Raw genomic sequence first — 19,534 nt, forward strand, 5'->3', positions numbered from 1 at the left:
AACGAGCCCAGAAACGTTCTACAGGAATCATAATAGAAAAAGAGTCACGTAGACATCACGGGGTTGATTTCTCTCGAATGTCCAAGGGAGATCAATGCTCTACTTGGAAAATGAAAGTCAAATCCTTCTTTCTCCCCTGCCTTCAATTCCAGATTCGTGACTATATATTGTCAACTCTAACTGTCTAGACAGCAAATGATACCCTAGGTTGGTTAGAAATTGAGTGCTTTTTGCTTTTTCAGTGCAGTAAGAGGATGAGGGGAAAGACGACATACTTAATGCTTAAGTCTCTATATTTAAGTGATGGATGGAGAAGCAACAATGCGTTTTACTTTGTTCTTCTTGTCGCATACAATCAGCGTAGTTTTACATTGTAATATTCAATCCAGTAGGTGGTCAAGTAATTCTTAATTATTCTCAAGAAGTTAAAATAATGATGTTGCCCCACACACCATGAGAGATTGCAGAAAGCATGGAGAAAGAGGACACACTACGTTTTTCAGGTTTACTAGATTTCGAAACTATGCTCTTTATAAGTGTCGAAAATCTTATAGAACGGTATATGCGTATGTCAGCCTGTTTGTGTCTGTTGACAGGTGCCTGAGAAAATACGATAAAATATTTCTAGAAGCGTTTTCTTTGCAATTGATTGAGCACCCCAAGAAAAGGTTCCTTATCCCCCATTAACCCTCTAGAATCAGCCACTTCCAGTTTCAACGTTGATCGTTCAAAAACAAAGATCATTAATATACAGCGACAAACGTTTCGTTAAGAATTGATTTAGCGTCACTGCAAAACATACCATAATTACCAATAACACTTTACCAAACTTTAAGTGGTTCAGATTTACTAACATTTCTTTTTTCAAATTTGATTCCTATAGAACGAAAACGCTAAAGAATATTGAGATGTGCTTTTCTGGAGTTGATTCTGCTTCCCAAAGTAGGTTCCATCTTTTATAATATTGAAGTAGTAGAAGTCAACCGTTTTCGGTTTCAGCGTTGACTTTTATAGAACATAAATGGTAATACATCCGTGTAACGTGGGTTCCTGTCACCACGGCATGGCGCGTCCTCAGGTTGCGGATCGAGGAGAAGGCCTCTAGATATAGAGGTTAGCTGCGAATATACTGAATAAGCAGTCGCGGACAGCCGACTAGGAGTGGTCCTCCAGCTTGGGGGTTTGGGTAGGGCTAACAACCTCATCCTGTAAAAAAAATCACTTGTTCAGAAATATTCACAAAAACCTCGGACAAGGACTGATAACTTGGCACGACCTCAGCAAAAGAAAATGGACATGAGATTTGGAACATGGAATATTAGGAGTCTTTATAGGGCAGGCGCGTTAAAATCCGTAACGAGGGAGTTAGAGAAATACAGGATGGACGTAGTAGGAGTTCAGGAAGTTAGGTGGGAAGGAAATGGATCTGTGAATTCCGGAAATTTTACGTTCTTTTACGGGGAAGGAAATAAAAATCACCAGTTAGGAACAGGGTTTTTCGCTCATAAACGTATATTACCAGCAATTAAACGGGTTGAATTTGTTACTGACAGACTTTCTTTTATTATTCTTAAGGGACGGTAGTGTGATATTATTGTTTTAAATGTACATGCCCCAACGGAAGATAAGGATGACGATATAAAAGACAGTTTTTACGAAGAAGTGGAACGGATATTTGACCAACTCCCGCGATACCATATGAAAATTCTATTAGGGGATTTCAATGCGAAGGTAGGACGAGAGGATATTTTCAAACCGATTATAGGGAACGAAAGTCTGCATAAGGAAAGTAATGACAACGGTGTTAGACTCGTCAACTTTGCAACATCAAAAAACCTAATGGTGCAGAGTACAAAATTCCCACATCGCGACGTTCATAAATACACTTGGACATCACCAGACGGGAAAACACATAATCAAATTGATCACGTTTTAGTAGATAGAAGAAGGCAATCTAGCATAATTGATGTCCGGTCGTTTAGAGGGGCTGATTGTGACACTGACCACTACCTGGTAGCAGAGATAATACGAGAGAGGTTATCGTTGAATAAAGGTAATATTCATTGTCCGAAAACGGAGAGATTCAATTTAAAGAAATTAGAAGAGAGCCAGGTAAGAGAGGAATACCAGATTGAAGTTTCGAATAGATTTTCGGCTTTAGAAGATTCGGAGTGCACTAGTGTTGAGGATACCTGGATTGAAATTAGAGATAGCATTAAAATTTCAGCAAAAGAAAAATTGCGACACGCGGAAATACGTAGGAATAAACCATGGTTCGACCAGGAATGCATAAAACTAGCAGAGAAGAGAAAACAGGCAAAATTACGCTGGCTACAAAATCTGAATGAAATGACTACACAAAATTTCGCAGATATCAGGCGGGAAACTTCCAAAACTTTTAGAACAAAGAAACGCGATTTTCTGAAAGCTAAAATTAAAGAACTTGAAGATAATAATAAAAATAAAAATATCCGGGACATGTATAAGGGAATCAACGAATTTAAGAAAGGCTATCAACCTCGCGCTTATATATTAAAGAAATCTGATGGTACAGTTCTCACTGACACGGATAGCATCTTAAATAGATGGAAAGATTTCTTTGACGGTTTGCTTAACACGCAACCAAAAACTAGTGTTCGTGGAGAAAAGGAGATACACACCGCACAACCGTATATTCCAGAACCCAACAGAATAGAAGTAGAAACCGCTATAAAGAAGTTGAAGAAACACAAATCTCCCGGTGTAGATGAAATTCCGGCTGAGTTAATTTTAGCTGGAGGCGAACAATTGTGGAACAAGATACACAAACTCATTCTCCTTATCTGGAACAATGAAGAATTGCCACAAGAGTGGAAAGAATCAATCATTGTTCCAATCCACAAGAAAGGCGACAAAACTAACTGTAATAATTATCGAGGCATTTCTCTTCTGTCAACATCCTATAAAATCCTTTCAAATATTCTGTTAGCAAGACTGACCCCATACGCAGATGAAATTATTGGAGATTATCAGTGCGGATTTAGACGAAATCGATCAACTATCGACCAAATATTACCATTCGCCAAATACTCGAAAAAAAGTGGGAATACAATACCCAGGTACATCAACTATTTATTGATTTTTAGAAAGGCGTACGACTCGGTTTGGAGAGAAACATTATACAACGTTCTTGCAGAACTTGGAATACCGAGAAAGCTAATTACATTAATTAAGATATGTTTAAATGAATCCCAAAGTAAAGTACGGATAGGAATTTTTTTTTCCACGAGCTTTCACGTCGAAAATGGCCTGAAACAAGGAGATGCGTTGTCGCCATTATTATTTAACTTCGTTTTGGAATACGCTATAAGGAAAATCAACGATAGCAACCAGGGCTTACATTTGAACGGTATTCACCAGGTTATGGCATATGCTGATGATGTAAATTTAATAGGAGATGATAGGAGAACAATAGAAAGAAATGCAGAGATCTTATTAAACGTCTGCAGAGACATGGGTTTAGAAGTAAATGCAGAGAAAACTAAATACATGGAAGTGCGTCGGGACCGGAATACAGCAAATTATGGATGCGTTAAAATAATAAATAATACTTTTGATAAAGTGGATACTTTCAAATATCTAGGATCAATATTAACAGAGGAAAATCATATTCACGGAGAAATTAAATGTCGACTAAAAGCAGGGAATTCGTGTTACTATTCGGTTTAAAATCTCTTGTCGTCGCGAATTCTGTCGAGGAATTTGAAACTTAAAATATACAAATCGATAATCATGCCTGTAGTTCTGTATGGCTGCGAAACATGGTCACTTACTCTGAGGGAAGAACTTAGACTGAAAGTATTTGAGAACAAGATCCTGAGACGAATATTCGGACCCAAGAGGAACGGGAATGGTGAATGGCGGAAACTTCATAACGAGGAACTACATAATTTATATGGTTTACCCAACATTGTTAGGGTCGTCAAGTCTAAGAGGCTTGGGCGGGGGGGGGGTCATGTAGCTAGAATGGAAGAAAGTAGAAACGCTTTCAAAGTCTTGACTGAAAGACCAATCGGAAAACGACCATTAGGAAGACCTAGGCGCAGATGGGAGGACAATATTAAGATGGATCTCGCAGAGATTGGAATACAGAGTAGAAACTGGATCCAATTAGCTAAGGATAGAAGTCAGTGGAGAGCTTTTGTGAACGCGGCATTGAACCTTCGGGTTCCATAGGCCATATTGTTAGTTAGTTAGTTAAATGGTAATACATATTGACAAATTGTTTTTGGGGGTAGGAAGTCGATTTAGAATTTCAACGAAATATTATTCCTTCACCCATTTTAGTATACATTTACTTTTACTTCCGTTTCCAATGTCGAATGCCTCAGAACAATAACTTTACTGTGATGCAACAAACGTTTTCTTTTGTTAGCTATTCAACTTCGTAGCAAATGGTACTATATTCATTCATAGCATTCTACTAAAATTGGAAGTGATAAATTTCCTATACTTCCATTGCGATCTTGGTCTTCATAGAACAGAGAAGGTAAGCGGTCGAGAAGCAGTCATGTTTTATTGGATTCATCCTTCTCAGAATAGGTTCAATCTCCTGCATTAACACGATATTGAAACCAAAAGTGGTTGGATTTAACAGTTTCCGGTTTCAAAGTAAATAGCCATACAAATGAAACTTAACAGATATTGAGAAACGATATTTGAAATCGATTGAGATTCTTAAGGAAAGACGTCATCACTACTGCGTTGCTCTACTAAAAGTAGGAGTAATAAACATTTACTAGTACTTCCATTTTTAACGTTGGTTACTTGGCAACAGAAACGATAATAGGTAGCGAGAAGAGGATTTTTGAAATTGAGTAGGCACCTCAAGAAAATGTACAATCTTCTGCATGTCTATTAATGGTAGAAATTTATTAATCAAGAGGTTCCATTTCTCACTGTCCCCATATTGCATCCAAAAGTTAGATCTATTTCAATATGGAATTCTCAGTTTGAATGTGTTCCGTAGTTTCACCAGTGTGAAACCAAACTCACTTCTTTTATATATGAGTTGAGTTTTAAAACATGCAACTACAAATAGAAAATACGTAATAGTATGATATTATGAACAACAATATTTGCAGAAAGTAATACTAACTTCTAATCTTATTCTAGAAAAAAAAAACTTTAGATTCCTTTCATCGAGAGAAAGCACAATTTTTTAAAAAAAAAAATAGAGTAAATAATTTACATGTTCTCTCTAACCAAAAATGACGTTCAGCTTCCTAGTAAACACAATTCTTCCTAATTTATACAAGAAGTCTATTAAATAATATATTTTCAAAATTACCTCCAAAAGTTTTTGACCTCACAATGAATTGTGTCGCAACTTGAAGAAGTCATTCGTAGCAACTATAAAAGATATAATGTATGAATTTCATCTGCATACCTGTGTCGGATTGTTGGAGGCAGTCATTCGAATCAAACGTTGTGCGTTCAGCACGCATGCTGCATGACAATTTTCCAGCCCACACAGCTGTTCTTGCCAGAGCTGGAGTGAAAGATTGAGAGAGAACATCCACACTACAATCTAGATTTAGCACTGTAACCTTGACAAAAGCAGCCATGTTGATGCCAAGCAGTATGCGAGATCAGTACACAGAGTCTGATATTTATTCATAATCGGTGCTGTGTGCCATGAACAACTTATTACCAGTGCGAGATAGTTAAGTGTCAGGATGGGCACATTTGGAAATAGCCTGGTATGTAAGTACAGTTATACATCAGTAAATACCAAGCTCGCAACTAAGGTTTTTGTCACACATGGTAAATTCTTGGCTCTCTTAATGGATACATACCGGTCTTTTTTGTGCCCCAACAAGAACGCGCCCAAGGCACTCGCCCCCACCTGCTTTCCACTGGAAAATAGCAGTTACACAATTTAATATCAATGTTAACAGAATGCGTGAATTAATACAACACAGTTCCAAGTACTCTTTGTTTAATTTTCAAAAAGTACTTACATAATACACTGATCTCATAAGATCTGATTAAATTATAATGTTATTTTGTGATAATATTATTATACTCCCTTATTATGTGAAAAGTGTTGTCGTTAGTTGATAGATTATGTTACAGTTTTGTTGATATACAATTTTTTCGGCACGTATGGCCAGAAAATACTATTCCTAGGTCTTTGTCTGCTTCTTGTTCAATTTGCTTTTCGGGTTTTGTGCCATTATTCCATGGTTGGATGTCTGCAGTACCAAACAAGAGATAAGCACTTCCAGCAACTATGTACATTATAGTTGTTATGTAGAAAACAATTCTCCATCCATTCACACTAGACTGTAAAATTCATAAGAAAGTAATCAACAATTAATATGAATAAATAGTAATTAATTTTTCAAGTTTTAATGGTATACACCAACCAAGTTTATATACGAATAAAGCGTTTTATAATAATATGGTCATCTATTGCAAGTATTAATAGCACTTTTAGAGTTCCAACTTTTTGAGGTAAATTTTAGACTTTCAGTCAAACAGCTGCTGCTTCCTTACTATTTATCGAAGGATCATGATTCATACCTCGTTTTTCTCAGAATAAAGCATCCTTTCCAACGGTTTCACTCACAAGTCCGTATTACACAAAATTAACTAAAAAGTCGAGCAAAACCGGGAGTTTTCTCGAAAAAAAATTCAAATTTTGTGCGCCCCTTTTGCCCGGGCTTGGGTTCCCGCAGGGATCTGATTTGGGGGGGGAACACGTAGTTACGTACACAATGTGTGTGTAAAATTTCAATCTTGTGTCTTGAAAACTAATGGCAATATTTTTAAACTGAAGGTGTGCCATATATATATATATATAAATTTACTGTCATTTCTCTGTGGCCTAGAGTCATGGTTCATACACCATCTTCTTTAGTATAACACGCCCTTTCCAATGGTAACACTCACGTGTCCGTATCGGACACTTGAATTAGAAAATTCAAGAAAAAACGGATTTTTTAAAAAAGAATCTCCCCCTCGGAATAGTTGCGTCCCTCGGGCCCGGGCCCGAATTCACTTATGAATCTCAATAAAAATTGAGAGATACTCAAAAGTGCACACAATCCGTATGCAAAATTTCAATCTGACATCTTGAAAACTGTGGGCGTGATTTTTTTTTAAATTTGTCTTAAGAAAAACAAAAGAGTACAATCCTCCGCCCCCACTTGAGCCGCCAAGTTAACCATCCATTTCCTAAATGCATCTGGGGTGTTCTTTGGTTCATGTTTGACCTGACCAATGAAAAATTCCAGCTTAAGTACCTGTTATAGGACCTAAATAAGCGGCCAAAAACAACACTACTCCATGGTAACCGAAGTTACCATAAATCCTAAACGGAATAGCGTATGGTTACCTTATTTGGAACTTAGTGTCTCGTTCAGCACAGATTATATGAGACGTGGACCTACAGCTTAATGTGGCATTAGAATCACAAGTGCTTCCACCCTGAATCAAACCCACGTCCACTGCGAAGATAGCCGCATATGCTAGCGATGTAACTACAAGGGACTTACTTTAATAGTTCATAGATTTTAATTTACCTATGAATAAATGTGAACCCTATGAGACATTCCAGGATAATTGGTTCATTGCGGATCTAATTCAGTCATTTGAACCATTGAAACTCGTCAAAATGTAGGTCAGGATATCTGCCGATTAATTATAGAGGAAATTATTTTTATATTTCTCTAAATTGAACTGGAATTTTATCAACTTCAATATATGAGTCCCTCTTCAAATCCATGTAAATATCCCTTATACTGTGAAAACTAGATGTTGTTACATATGTAATAATCAAATTTGATATAAGTAATATTAACTCTTTCGCTGCGAAATTCGACTTTTGTCGAACTGATGACTTTTATCTTCTACTGCGAAATTCGACTTTAGTCAACAATGTCTATTTTTGTTTGAATCAATGATCAAGGCTAAAGTAAGTAATATTTCGGTCCTAGCTTTAGATGGCATGATGGTGTAGTGGTAACGTAATAGAGTTACGATTAATAAAGCTGTCAGGCATAGACTCAAATCCTGGTCACGCCAAAGTTGCATTTCTTACAAAGTGATAATGAAGAATCGATTTCTCATATTAGACGTGCAATGCTTAAGAATGTGGAAGCAAACGTGTGTGTTATCATTATAGAGACGATTTACGAATGCTGGTTGGGAAAGGGCAAGGGATTTACCAGGAAATTCGAAACACTTCATTCATCTGCAGTAAACACTTTTAGTGTTATTGTTCTCAGAAAGAAATATTACAGCATTTGTTGGACAAAGTTTAGGTAAAATAATCGGTGGTATAGTGGTAAAGTACCAAACTTCCGAGCGGAAAATCTAGGTTCGATTCCCCGTCAGGTAGTATAACTTTTTCGCATAAAATAATGGCTGCAAACAGAGATGTATCTTCTGTTAGAGAACTTACAAAGCATCACTGGGGAGAATTCGAATAAACAGTGTGTGTGCTCTTCATCATACACTGTAACGATAAGTATGATTCATATTTATATTCGCCTCTCTCTCTCTTTCTTGTCGTTTCCCTATCTTGTTTTTGCATCTTTCACTTCTCCCTCTTTCTCTCTCTCACACACACACGCACTTCATGTGCGTTTGCATGTTCCAAAGTTAAAACGGTTCAAAGCATGAGACCGGTAGACCTGGTCTGGAAAATATAATTAACTGACAACTTCAGCGTCGAGTTTTTGTGCTCTGGGGATAACATCTCCAGTTCTGGTCATCTCTGAAAGAAATACTGTTTAAACGCAAGGGAATAAGCAAAATATCTTTTTTATCATCTGGGTGACCGAGTCTCAGTCGAAATACCGGTCACAGCGGCTTTGAATCCTCGACCAAGTGGAGGTCCATAAGCTAACCAACATCATCCAACTTACACTATGATCCGTTTGAGCTCTAGCGTGTTTATTCTATCTGTGCAAATTACAACGATATATCCGCAAGAGATGAAAGTGATGCTGGATGTTCGGAACAGATAAATCTTCGGAAAAGACTAGAAAATGGCAACCTCTTTGATTATTTGAAAACAAAATTTTATTTATACTAGTTCGACACAAATTTGTTTCCATCCTATAATTCAATGTGATTTATTCATGTTGAAATTTGAAACATGCAAGGTCTGCTACACCTATAAGAAAAATTTAATTTTCAATTTGAATATATGTAACTTTTCATTATGATACGGTTTGGACTTTTAATATAGAATGTTTCTGATAAAAATTCACCAGTAAAATAGCACTCATTCAATTTGATCTTTGTTTCTTCCTTCCTTTTTCTTTTCGTTTTTTTTCTTTTTTCTTGTTCACTTTGCATTTGTAGTCTGGAATGGAAGATATGACCTACTCTACCTACTGGGTTTATTAGAATGTGGTTTGCATCAGTACGTCCAATGAACACTACCGAATTTACAACCAAACCACGCGGGAACAAAGCATGTGTGTTAAACTTTTGGCATTATCTTAGATGTGTCTGTGAGATCTACAATTCTACTGGAAATTGAGTATGCTATACTTTATGAAAAAGATTTAATGAATGTTTCAAGCATCCTCTATATATTAGAATAATCCTGAAAAAATATATAAAAACAAACGTTATTTCTATATTACTGTTGAATTTCTGGTAACGGAACTTTATAATGTTAGATTTTTTTCTTACTAAATTTAAAATTCCACATTTTTATCTGTTATCCCTTTTCTTTTTCTTCTTCTCTCGCCTTCTCTCTCTCTCTCTCTCTCTCTCTCTCTCTCTCTCTGCCTCATTTCTGAACCTTTGTGTAATATACATCTTTTGGTTTCAATTTTTCATTGTGTGTGTTTCAGTTTCTCCCTAAATCATCTAATACATGTGTAGTTTGAAATTAGAATTGCGTTCATGTTGTTAGCTAATTTTAGTATGGGAGAGAAGAAAGGAGGAAAGAGAGAGAGAGCTTTTTAACAGACACGATTATGGGATAAGAAGGTGTATATTGGGTGGCCTAGCTGCACGGCGTTAGCTGTCGCAATTTTTTTGATGCAAAGTGTACAACGTTTGGTTTCGATTCTATGACTTTCATTTTCTTATGAATACATGCCAAAATTTGGGGACTGGTCTAAAAAATAATTATGCTAGCCGAATTACGTGTTCTTCGCATGGAAAGTATAGGTTTATGGAATAAATTTGAGCACATATTCCCCCTTAGGATACACATTTCATTGAAAGTGCAATGATAAAACCCATAAAATATTATATTTTTGTCATACATTTTAAATTCTTTTTCCTCTCTTAGTCCTTTAGGCCTTTTAATCAGTGACGTGATAAAATCCCAGCTTTAAACAGATAATATTTGTGTTCGAAAATTTCCTTCAATAACAAGAGAATACTTTGATTTTAATGTGGGGAAGAGTATAGAAATTATCTAATGAAAGTTTTTAAAGTTGCTGCAACAAGTGACCGCTTAATGAGAAGTTTATAGAGAGAGAGTTTAATTGTATATACAATAATTTAAGATACTCCTCAGATACGTTATTTTTTTTTCGTAAATTTTAAGCCTGCCTCCGCCCTTGTGATACAGTGTTTAATCAAAATGGCGTAACAGAAATCCAGGTCGATATAGTTACTATCTTTGTTTCAAAATTCATTTTAAAGTGCTCAACAATATCTCTGTGAAGTGATCATAAACAATAAAGAATGTCGCTCTTAATGTGTCAAATATACGGAAAATGCCCTCTTCTCCCGTAGAAATGGAATTTTCTTTAACAACGATGAGAAAGATTTCTGCTTACAAGGAAAGGACGTGAACATGTCATACGGACATCCGAATCAAACCTAGTCCATTTGATAAACATAACAAAGATATATTCATACAAAAAAAAAAAAAAAAAAATAGGTGCGATGGACAACGAAGTCCCTAGGGCCTATTTACCATGTTAGTATAAAGAAAATCTTAGACTTGCAGTAAAATAGCTATTGCATCAACATTGTTCATTGAAAATTCATGGTTTATAGTTCATTCTCTTCAGCATCAAACAGGGTTTCCAGGAATGCTATGTATAGAGGCCCAAAACATATTATCTGTCGCATAAGTTTATGCATGTTTTCCGCGGGATAGTATATTTTGCCCCTTACTATGAGAATGAAATCGGTACACATTCATCGCTACCAACTGGCGATTTAATTAAATGTTTTAAAGGCTTTATAAGCTTAATCCCTAACCAAATCGATAACTACATGATCTCTCTCTTTGCAGTTAATACAAGACACAACAGAAATATCGTAGAACTTAATAAAAAGAAGAAAAAAAAACAACGTTCTTTCACAGTGTGAAGCTTACGGTTATCGCCATATATTTATACAGTGGATCACTTGTGTATCTGGTTCCGTAGCTCGTTGGGTCCGTGTAGAACTCCCATTCCGACGACTCGTGTTCGAATTTTCCTCCTACTACTCTTTATTTTTATTTGTTCATTGAACAGGTAGGACTCCAGTAAAAAGGAAAACAAAATATGGTAATAGTTTAAGCTGTGATTCGATATTCTGCAAGTGTTTATGTATATATTTATTGTGAAGCGAATAAGGTGAAGTAGAATTTTACAACCATAAAACTGTTTTAGATTTTACTATTAATAAAAACTAGGAATAAGTTTACAGCGCAAAAATAAATTGAATTATCTTCAATTGTAGTCCATAATTAGCTATGTAAAAGGAAATAGACTTCAGCTGTTTTTGTGTGTGATCAGTACATTGGCTTCCATCATCTCTATTTCTGGAACTAAATATCATTAATTTTGGTTTTCGTTTACATATAAAATTCTCATCATTCAATCCCTAACAAAACAGAGATCATAGTTCAAATTGTCACTATGGTATTACATTTCGCTATAAAAAGAAATGAAATATATCTATATCTATCTATCTATCTATCTATCTATCTATCTATATATATATATATATATATATATATATATATATATATATATATATATATATACTTAAATATGATACATATACTTAAAAATGTCGAAGATGATATGACAAATATCATGAACAATTTTATAACAGAATTGAGCAACTGTTATATTAAAATGAACTGCAATGAAATGTAGGGTATTTGAAGTTAGCAAAAATATTTGCCCTTATAAGCTGAAATACAAATTTCTTGAATAAATGGGAAAACCTCACCTTGAAATATACACCACGAATTTGATTCTCGATAGAATCTGAAAGATGTTAAGAACTTTAAACCTTGCAGAACGCGACACAAGTTTGACGTCCCATGGCTATAATATTGTCGTTACAAACTGACTAAACTAGGGATAAATACAGCGGGCAGCTCATAGAACCAGCTGCTGTTTTCCAGTTTTTATATAAATTAACGTATCTAACGCCGGATTTTTGGTCAAAAGATATTTTTCTATGCATATATTTCAGCGAGAACATGTAATGTCTTTATTAGCAAATGCAGCAATTGATCAAATTGTAGGCCTATAATGCCAAAAATAGCCTACTTTGCCTCCTAGAACCTTTTTATTGGCGGAAAAATGAAATGAGATCTTTTAAGTTTTACGTCCCACTTTTTATGCCGGTTAGGCTAAAGGAGACGGTGATGATGAGAGGTGAATGAAATGGTGGAATGAAGAAACTGGGAAGAAACGGCAGAACTCCGAGAAAACTCATGAACACGGTGTTTGTCCACCACAAAGTCCACACGTCGCTAGCTGGGATCGAACCAGGGACCCCAAGCACCGGAAGTGAATGCTCTATCACTGTCACCGCGCCCCCATTTCTTTTTTGGTGGAAGTTCCTACATCATTTTTTAGGTGTTTGAATACTTCGGAAGGTTCTACAGAATGCTTGTTATTATATATATATGCTTGTTCTGTTTGGTACGAAAAAATAATTTTATTATAAAGAAAATTGTCTACAGAGCTCCTTCTAGAATGTCTGTTATTAGTTGAGTCAGTTTATTTGGTTTTAAAGACCCATTCAGCAGTGAGGCTATATGAGACATGGACTCCGAAACACATGAGCTCCCGCCGAGAATCGGACTCCGTTTCTAGAAAAAAAGTATCTGATCACAGTCAGTTCTTACCTTTTCGGGTTGGAACAGACACTATTATTATACTGGTATTGGGAAGCAGTGATGAAACTGGTTTAGAATTTCCTGACCTGGGAGCAGTCACAGTCATATCCCGGTGTGGCCGGAAAAGAAATTGGGTCGACAAAACATCATCATACACACGGAAAATTTGTATGATATTGTTCGTAAAATTTACATGCCTGCCGCTGATCTAGTGGCTAGCGCGTGCAATTTCGGTTCTTGTAGTCTCGTGTTCGATTTCCGTTAAGGGTCAATTGAAATTTTACTTTAACTAGAATTTATTTTCATTAATCATCCCTCTCCTTTAGCCTGAAGGACTTAAACGTTGAGAAAAGTATATTAGAAAAATGTTAAATACTATAATGCAAAATCAGGTGCCAGTGTTTTGTAATCTATTGACAAAATAATAGAAAGACAGGAAAGAAAATCTCTTGAGAACTGAAACTGAACAATGTTTTAGCATTCATGCTTAATTTGCTACTAGCGTGACACATTAAATTCAATGTCATATAAATGTTACACACAAAATTCGCTACTTGAGTGTTGATAACATGGAAAATGCTAGATATTGTTAAACATTAAACATAACACTTCAAATCTTTATATTAATAAATAACTTAAAAAAATAAATAGCAAGACAGTAACAATATTATTAATCTATATATACATTGTACAAAAATGTAAAATACGTTCTCCATAATAACGAAAAATGGATGAACCTTTTGAAATGAATTTTATTAACATAGTTAAACCTACCTCGGACAAGGTTGTTGTCACGCCATCTTTATTAAATTGCGTATCCTAACAGAGGAGAGGGGGTTAAAAATTTATGCCAAAAATAGAATATCTAACGTTTGTGAGATGAAACTTGATATATTAAATCCTTATTTTAAACGAGTGAATACGTGTCATACCGTGTTTAGTAATTTCGATATTAAGAGGAGAATAGGAGCAATTTGCATCATTTTTGGGAAATATTTAAGAATGATGACATCGAGGTTGTGTCTTGTCATACCGTCTTTAGCATTTGGTCCACTCGGGTTTCTATAACTCATTAACATATGTATCACAAGAGATGGACATAAACACCCTATTTTAAAATATGTGAGCCCATCTTTCGTTCACCTTAAAAATTTGCTTTTGAGGAGAAGAGGGGGAGAAATACGCGGTCAATATGTAAAAGTGACATCGTGATGGTCTGTCCGATCATTACAGACGGTTAGCTGACGTCCACTGGAAACTTGACAAAATTTCGATGCAATTTAGAGGATGGCCAACTATGCCTAAAACATAACATTTCAGGTGGGAGTGCACACGAGAAAAGAAGTAATAGTGGATTTAAGTTTAGCATTGGAAGTCATTGAAAAACAATGTAATGCGCATAAACATTCGATCCGTTCTCCCGTTTCCTCCCACTTCCTTCACTTCACTACTTCATTCATTTCTCATCATCACCATCTGCTTCAGCCTAGCCGGCATATTCGTGGAACGTAAAACTTAAAGATATCATTTTAATATCCTCAGAATATATAGACATAGCAAAAGTAATTAAACTTTATCTTGAGTAGGGAACACGCTTTTCCCGCGTCCCCTTGTGGCTCCGCCACTGTTTTGACCTTCGTGTAAGGTGTAATTCCGCTTCAGGCTAGATTTTGGAACCAGACACATCTGAGTTTGCGGCAAATAATTGGGAGTTATGGTTCTTGCAACATATACACGTAGTTTTTGCTGAAGTCACATTTTATTTTTCGTGTCATAGAAAACACTGAGTCCGTAAAATTACCTTAATTGTATTGATCGTTATTATTATCATTAGTAGCAGTAGTAGTTGTTGTTGTTGTAAGAATGAAAATAAGAACAAGAAGAAGAATAAAAATACTATAATTACAATAATAATTACATAAAGAATAACATTTGAGTATTCTTATTGATTCGATTGGGCTCAAACCTGGGTTTGTTACTTGACAGTTCCACATAGTACAAATGTGTTACAAGCTCTTCATGTAAAGTTGACACATTATGTACCGGTAGAACTTACGTAGGATATACGTTTGTTAAGTATATTTTACTTCGAAACGTAACTAATATTCATGCACGTCAGGATACAAATTGAGTCACAAAATAGCGTTTGTATTCTTTTCTTCGTCCTCGACTGTGATATAAACATCAAAATCTCAGCCTCAACTTAAAGAACGTTTCGATACATTTTCCTCATTGAGGAAGATCTATTTAGCAAGTTTATTAATTGAAGAAGGAAATGATTAATAACTCAACTGATGATTGTATCTTAATACAAGTCTTAGTATCTGGACTAGTTCTGACATGAGATGTTTTCAACTATTATATTTTACAGTTGTTGTGCACAATCAAGTAAGTCATCGGTGCAGGTAAGTGGTTGTTACATTGGAATGATCTCTAGGCCGTCCGGGTTCAAATTCTCGCAGTTCTGAAATGTGCTTAATGTGCTTCAATTTCAATTTCAACCCATGATCAGTGTGATATGTAGGCTCTATTCCTGTGAAGAAGAGAAATGTTGGAATGGTGAGATTGAAGGATAATTGGAGTAGGTCCATGAATGGATGCAAATATTCAGAAACTTATTTTCTTCAATGATTCCAGATTTGATATTTTTAGTTAATTTAAACTATTTTGTAACTCAAGTATGTTTAGTGTTTCTTTTCTTTTTCTTTTTTTTTTTTTTTTTGTTCTTTACTCTCGCGTGCAGTATTTAGTGAAACAATACTCTACATTATATACATAACGAATTAAAATGCCATTGATATAAGGCACTTACTCAATAACACTTTCAAAATATTTGAGATTAACCTCAAATTTGAGATACATATCCTGTGAATCAACTGCAAATCAAAAGCTTGTTTCAGTGCTACACAGTCTTACTAATTTTTGTCTCCTGGTTGAAATGTTAGGTGTAAATTGAGAAGCATATGTCTAAGTATTTGTGACACCATCATAAGTACTGGACCTGACCTAATGGAGTTATAGCAGTCAGTTTTACCATTAATATCCGCCAACTTTCGTACTGGCATCTTCACTCCTTTCCGTTATGTTTTCAATGGCAAGTGATTTGGTTGATGGTATTGAGTCACAGACATTTATATTATTAAACACTTGAACAAAAATTTATTCACCTGAGTCTCTATAGGGCAGGCGCGTTAAAATCCGTAACGAGTGAGTTAGAGAAATACAGGATGGACGTAGTAGGAGTTCAGGAAGTTAGGTGGGAAGGAAATGAATCTGTGAATTCCAGAAATTTTACGTTATTTTACGGGGAAGGAAATAAAAATCACCAGTTAGGAACAGAGTTTTTCGCTCATAAACGTATATTACCAGCAATTAAACGGGTTGAATTTGTTACTGACAGACTTTCTTTTATTACTCTTAAGGGACGGTGGTGTGACATTATTGTTTTAAATGTACATGCCCCAACTGAAGATAAGGATGACGATATAAAAGACAGTTTTTATGAAGAAGTGGAACGAATATTTTACCAACTCCCGCAATGATATGAAAATTCAATTAGGGGATTTCAATGCGAAGGTAGGACGAGAGGATATTTTCAAACCGATTATAGGGAACGAAAGTCTGCATAAGGAAGGTAATGACAACGGTGTTAGACTCGTGAACTTTGCAACATACAAAAACCTTCATAAATACAATTGGACATCACCAGACGGGACAACACATAATCAAATTGATCACGCTTTAGTAGATAGAAGAAGGCAATCTAGCATAATTGATGTCCGGTCGTTTAGAGGGGCTGATTGTGACACTGACCACTACCTGGTAGCAGCGATAATACGAGAGAGGTTATAGTTGAATAAAGGTAATATTCATTGTTCGAAAACGGAGAGATTCAATTTAAAGAAATTAGAACAGAGAGTAAGAGAGAAATACCAGATTGAAGTTTCGAATAGATTCTCGGCTTTAAAAGTTTGGAGTGCACTAGTTTTGAGGATACCTGGATTGAAATTAGAGATAGCATTAAAATTTCAGCAAAAGAAAAATTGCGACACGCGGAAATACGTAGGAACAAACCATGGTTCGACCAGGAATGCATAAAACTAGCAGAGAAGAGAAAACAGGCAATATTACACTGGCTACAAAATCCGAATGAAATAACTACACAAAATTTCGCAGATATCAGGCAGGAAACTTCCAAAGCTTTTATACCAAAGAAACGTGATTTTCTGAAAGCTAAAATTAAGGAACTTGAAGATAATAGTAAAAATAAAAACATCTGGGACATGAATAAGGGAATCAACGAATTTAAGAAAGGCTATCAACCTCGGGCTTATATATTAAAGAAATCTGACGGTACAGTTCTCACTGACATGGATAGCATCTTAAATAGATGGAAAGATTTCTTTGACGGTTTGCTTAACACGCAACCAAAAACTAGTGTGCGTGGAGAAAAGGAGATACACACCGCACAACTGTATAATCCAGAACCCAACAGAATAGAAGTAGAAACCGCTATAAAGAAGTTGAAGAAACACAAATCTCCCGGTGTAGATGAAATTCCGGCTGAGTTAATTTTAGCTGGAGGCTAAAAATTGTGGAACAAGGTACACAAACTCATTCTCCTTATCTGGAACAATGAAGAATTGCCACAAGAGTGGAAAGAATCAATCATTATTCCAATTCACAAGAGAGGTGACAAATCTGACTGTAATAATTATCGAGGCATTTCTCTTCTGTCAACATCCTATAAAATTAAATGTCGACTAAAAGCAGGGAATTCGGGTTACTATTCGATTCAAAATCTCTTGTCGTCGCGAATTCTGTCGAGGAATTTTAAGCTTAAAATATATAAAACGATAATCATGCCTGTTGTTCTGTATGGCTGCGAAACATGGTCACTTACACTGAGGGAAGAACATAGACTGAAAGTATTTGAGAACAAGATCCTGAGACGAATATTCGGACCCAAGAGGAACGGGAATGGGGAATGGCGGAAACTTCATAACGAGGAACTACATAGTTTATATGGTTTACCCAACATTGTTAGGGTCGTCAAGTCTAGGAGGCTTGGGCGGGGGAGGGGGGGTCATGTAGCTAGAATGGAAGAAAGTAGAAACGCTTTCAATGTCTTGACTGGAAGACCAATCGGAAAACGACCATTAGGAAGACCTAGGCGCAGATGGGAGGACAACATTAAGATGGATCTCGCAGAGATTGGAATACAAAGTAGAAACTGGATGCAGTTAGTTAAGGATAGAAGTCAGTGGAGAGCTTTTGTGAACGCGGCATTGAACCTGCGGGTTCCGTAGGCCATAGAGTTAGTTAGTTAGTCCAACAAATCACAATAAAGTATTGTAGGAATGCAATACGTGACGCGGTAAATTGGTTCCAAGGAACATCAGAAATTGGTTCAAAGGAAGGAACATAAAAATCACGTTGTCGATTGCTATCCAAATCGATTTTACACTGAATTTGCTGCTCACAGATCTAATTATGTTTCTATAATAGAAACAACGTCGTGTAAGGTATACTTACATATATCTCCTTTAATATGGAAATGCTACTTACGTCTTTTTCCAGTATCACTCCCGCTAGAATTGGAGATATTATGCCGGTCGCTGAAGATAGGCCGTTTCCAATTCCATATAAAGTACCTAGAAAAAACACAAGTTAGATCTACATATTGTTCCATGATTGAAATATTTATTACAACCACAGAATGAAAACACCTAGATTTGGAAATCCATCAGATATTCAGGTTAACAACAGTTAGGCGGGGACTGAACGCTGAGCTATTGTTGTTAATGTGTTATGGTAAATTCTGCACTACATGAGTTGATATAGAATGTCAGTGTTTAGTGAACTGAGCAGACAGTGATAGTCTTAAATGATCAATCTCTCCGATTTTCAGAAAGGGCAAACATTCGACCTTGCTTATGTGATGTGAGTGTGACCAGTAGTTTTATTCTCTTTTTAAAATAACATTTTCTGTATATATATATATACAGATGGTGATCAGAAAAATGGAAACATCTGTAGTTGGCAACATGTCAGATGTATGGGTTGGCAGTGGTGTCGTGGCGCTCGCAGCGCCGGACCGCTGGTGGTGGAGTGTTAGGTCGGTCTCCATACTACGTCAGGCGCAGTGGAACAGCAGTGTCCAGTGGCTGCAGCAGACGGAGGTAGTATAAAATGGGAGACCTCTCAGATTTTCAAAGAGGGCAAATTGTTGGTGCGCGGTTATGTGGAGTGACTGTGGCGGCAGTGGCTACTGTGTTAGGTGTGTCGCGTGGGACAGTGTCGAAGGTGATGACGGCCTACACAACACACGGGAAAACCACATCGGGGAAGCGGAACAGTGGGCGGAAGAAAATCATGAGTGACAGGTCTCGCCGGGTATTAAAGCGCATTGTCACGCAGAACCATCGTGCCACTGCG

At 36.3% G+C, this 19,534-nt stretch overlaps 1 protein-coding gene across 1 annotated transcript in view; it reads right to left on the minus strand.

Moving 5' to 3' along the window:
• Nucleotides 1-5,861: 5,861 nt before the first annotated feature.
• LOC145674556 (sialin-like) overlaps nt 5,862-19,534 on the minus strand; it is a 162,976-nt gene continuing 149,303 nt past the window's right edge. Inside the window, exons 8-9 of the mRNA XM_081744730.1 lie at nt 18,665-18,750; nt 5,862-6,327 (exon numbers count right to left, since the gene is read on the minus strand). Coding sequence (XP_081600856.1) covers nt 6,112-6,327; nt 18,665-18,750 — 302 coding nt within the window. The 3' untranslated portion in view covers nt 5,862-6,111. The remainder of the gene's footprint in view (nt 6,328-18,664; nt 18,751-19,534) is intronic.

The sequence above is a fragment of the Thermobia domestica genome, chromosome 17, assembly GCF_964235325.1.
Source record: "Thermobia domestica chromosome 17, izTheDome1.hap1.1, whole genome shotgun sequence".
Lineage (NCBI taxonomy): Eukaryota > Metazoa > Arthropoda > Insecta > Zygentoma > Lepismatidae > Thermobia > Thermobia domestica.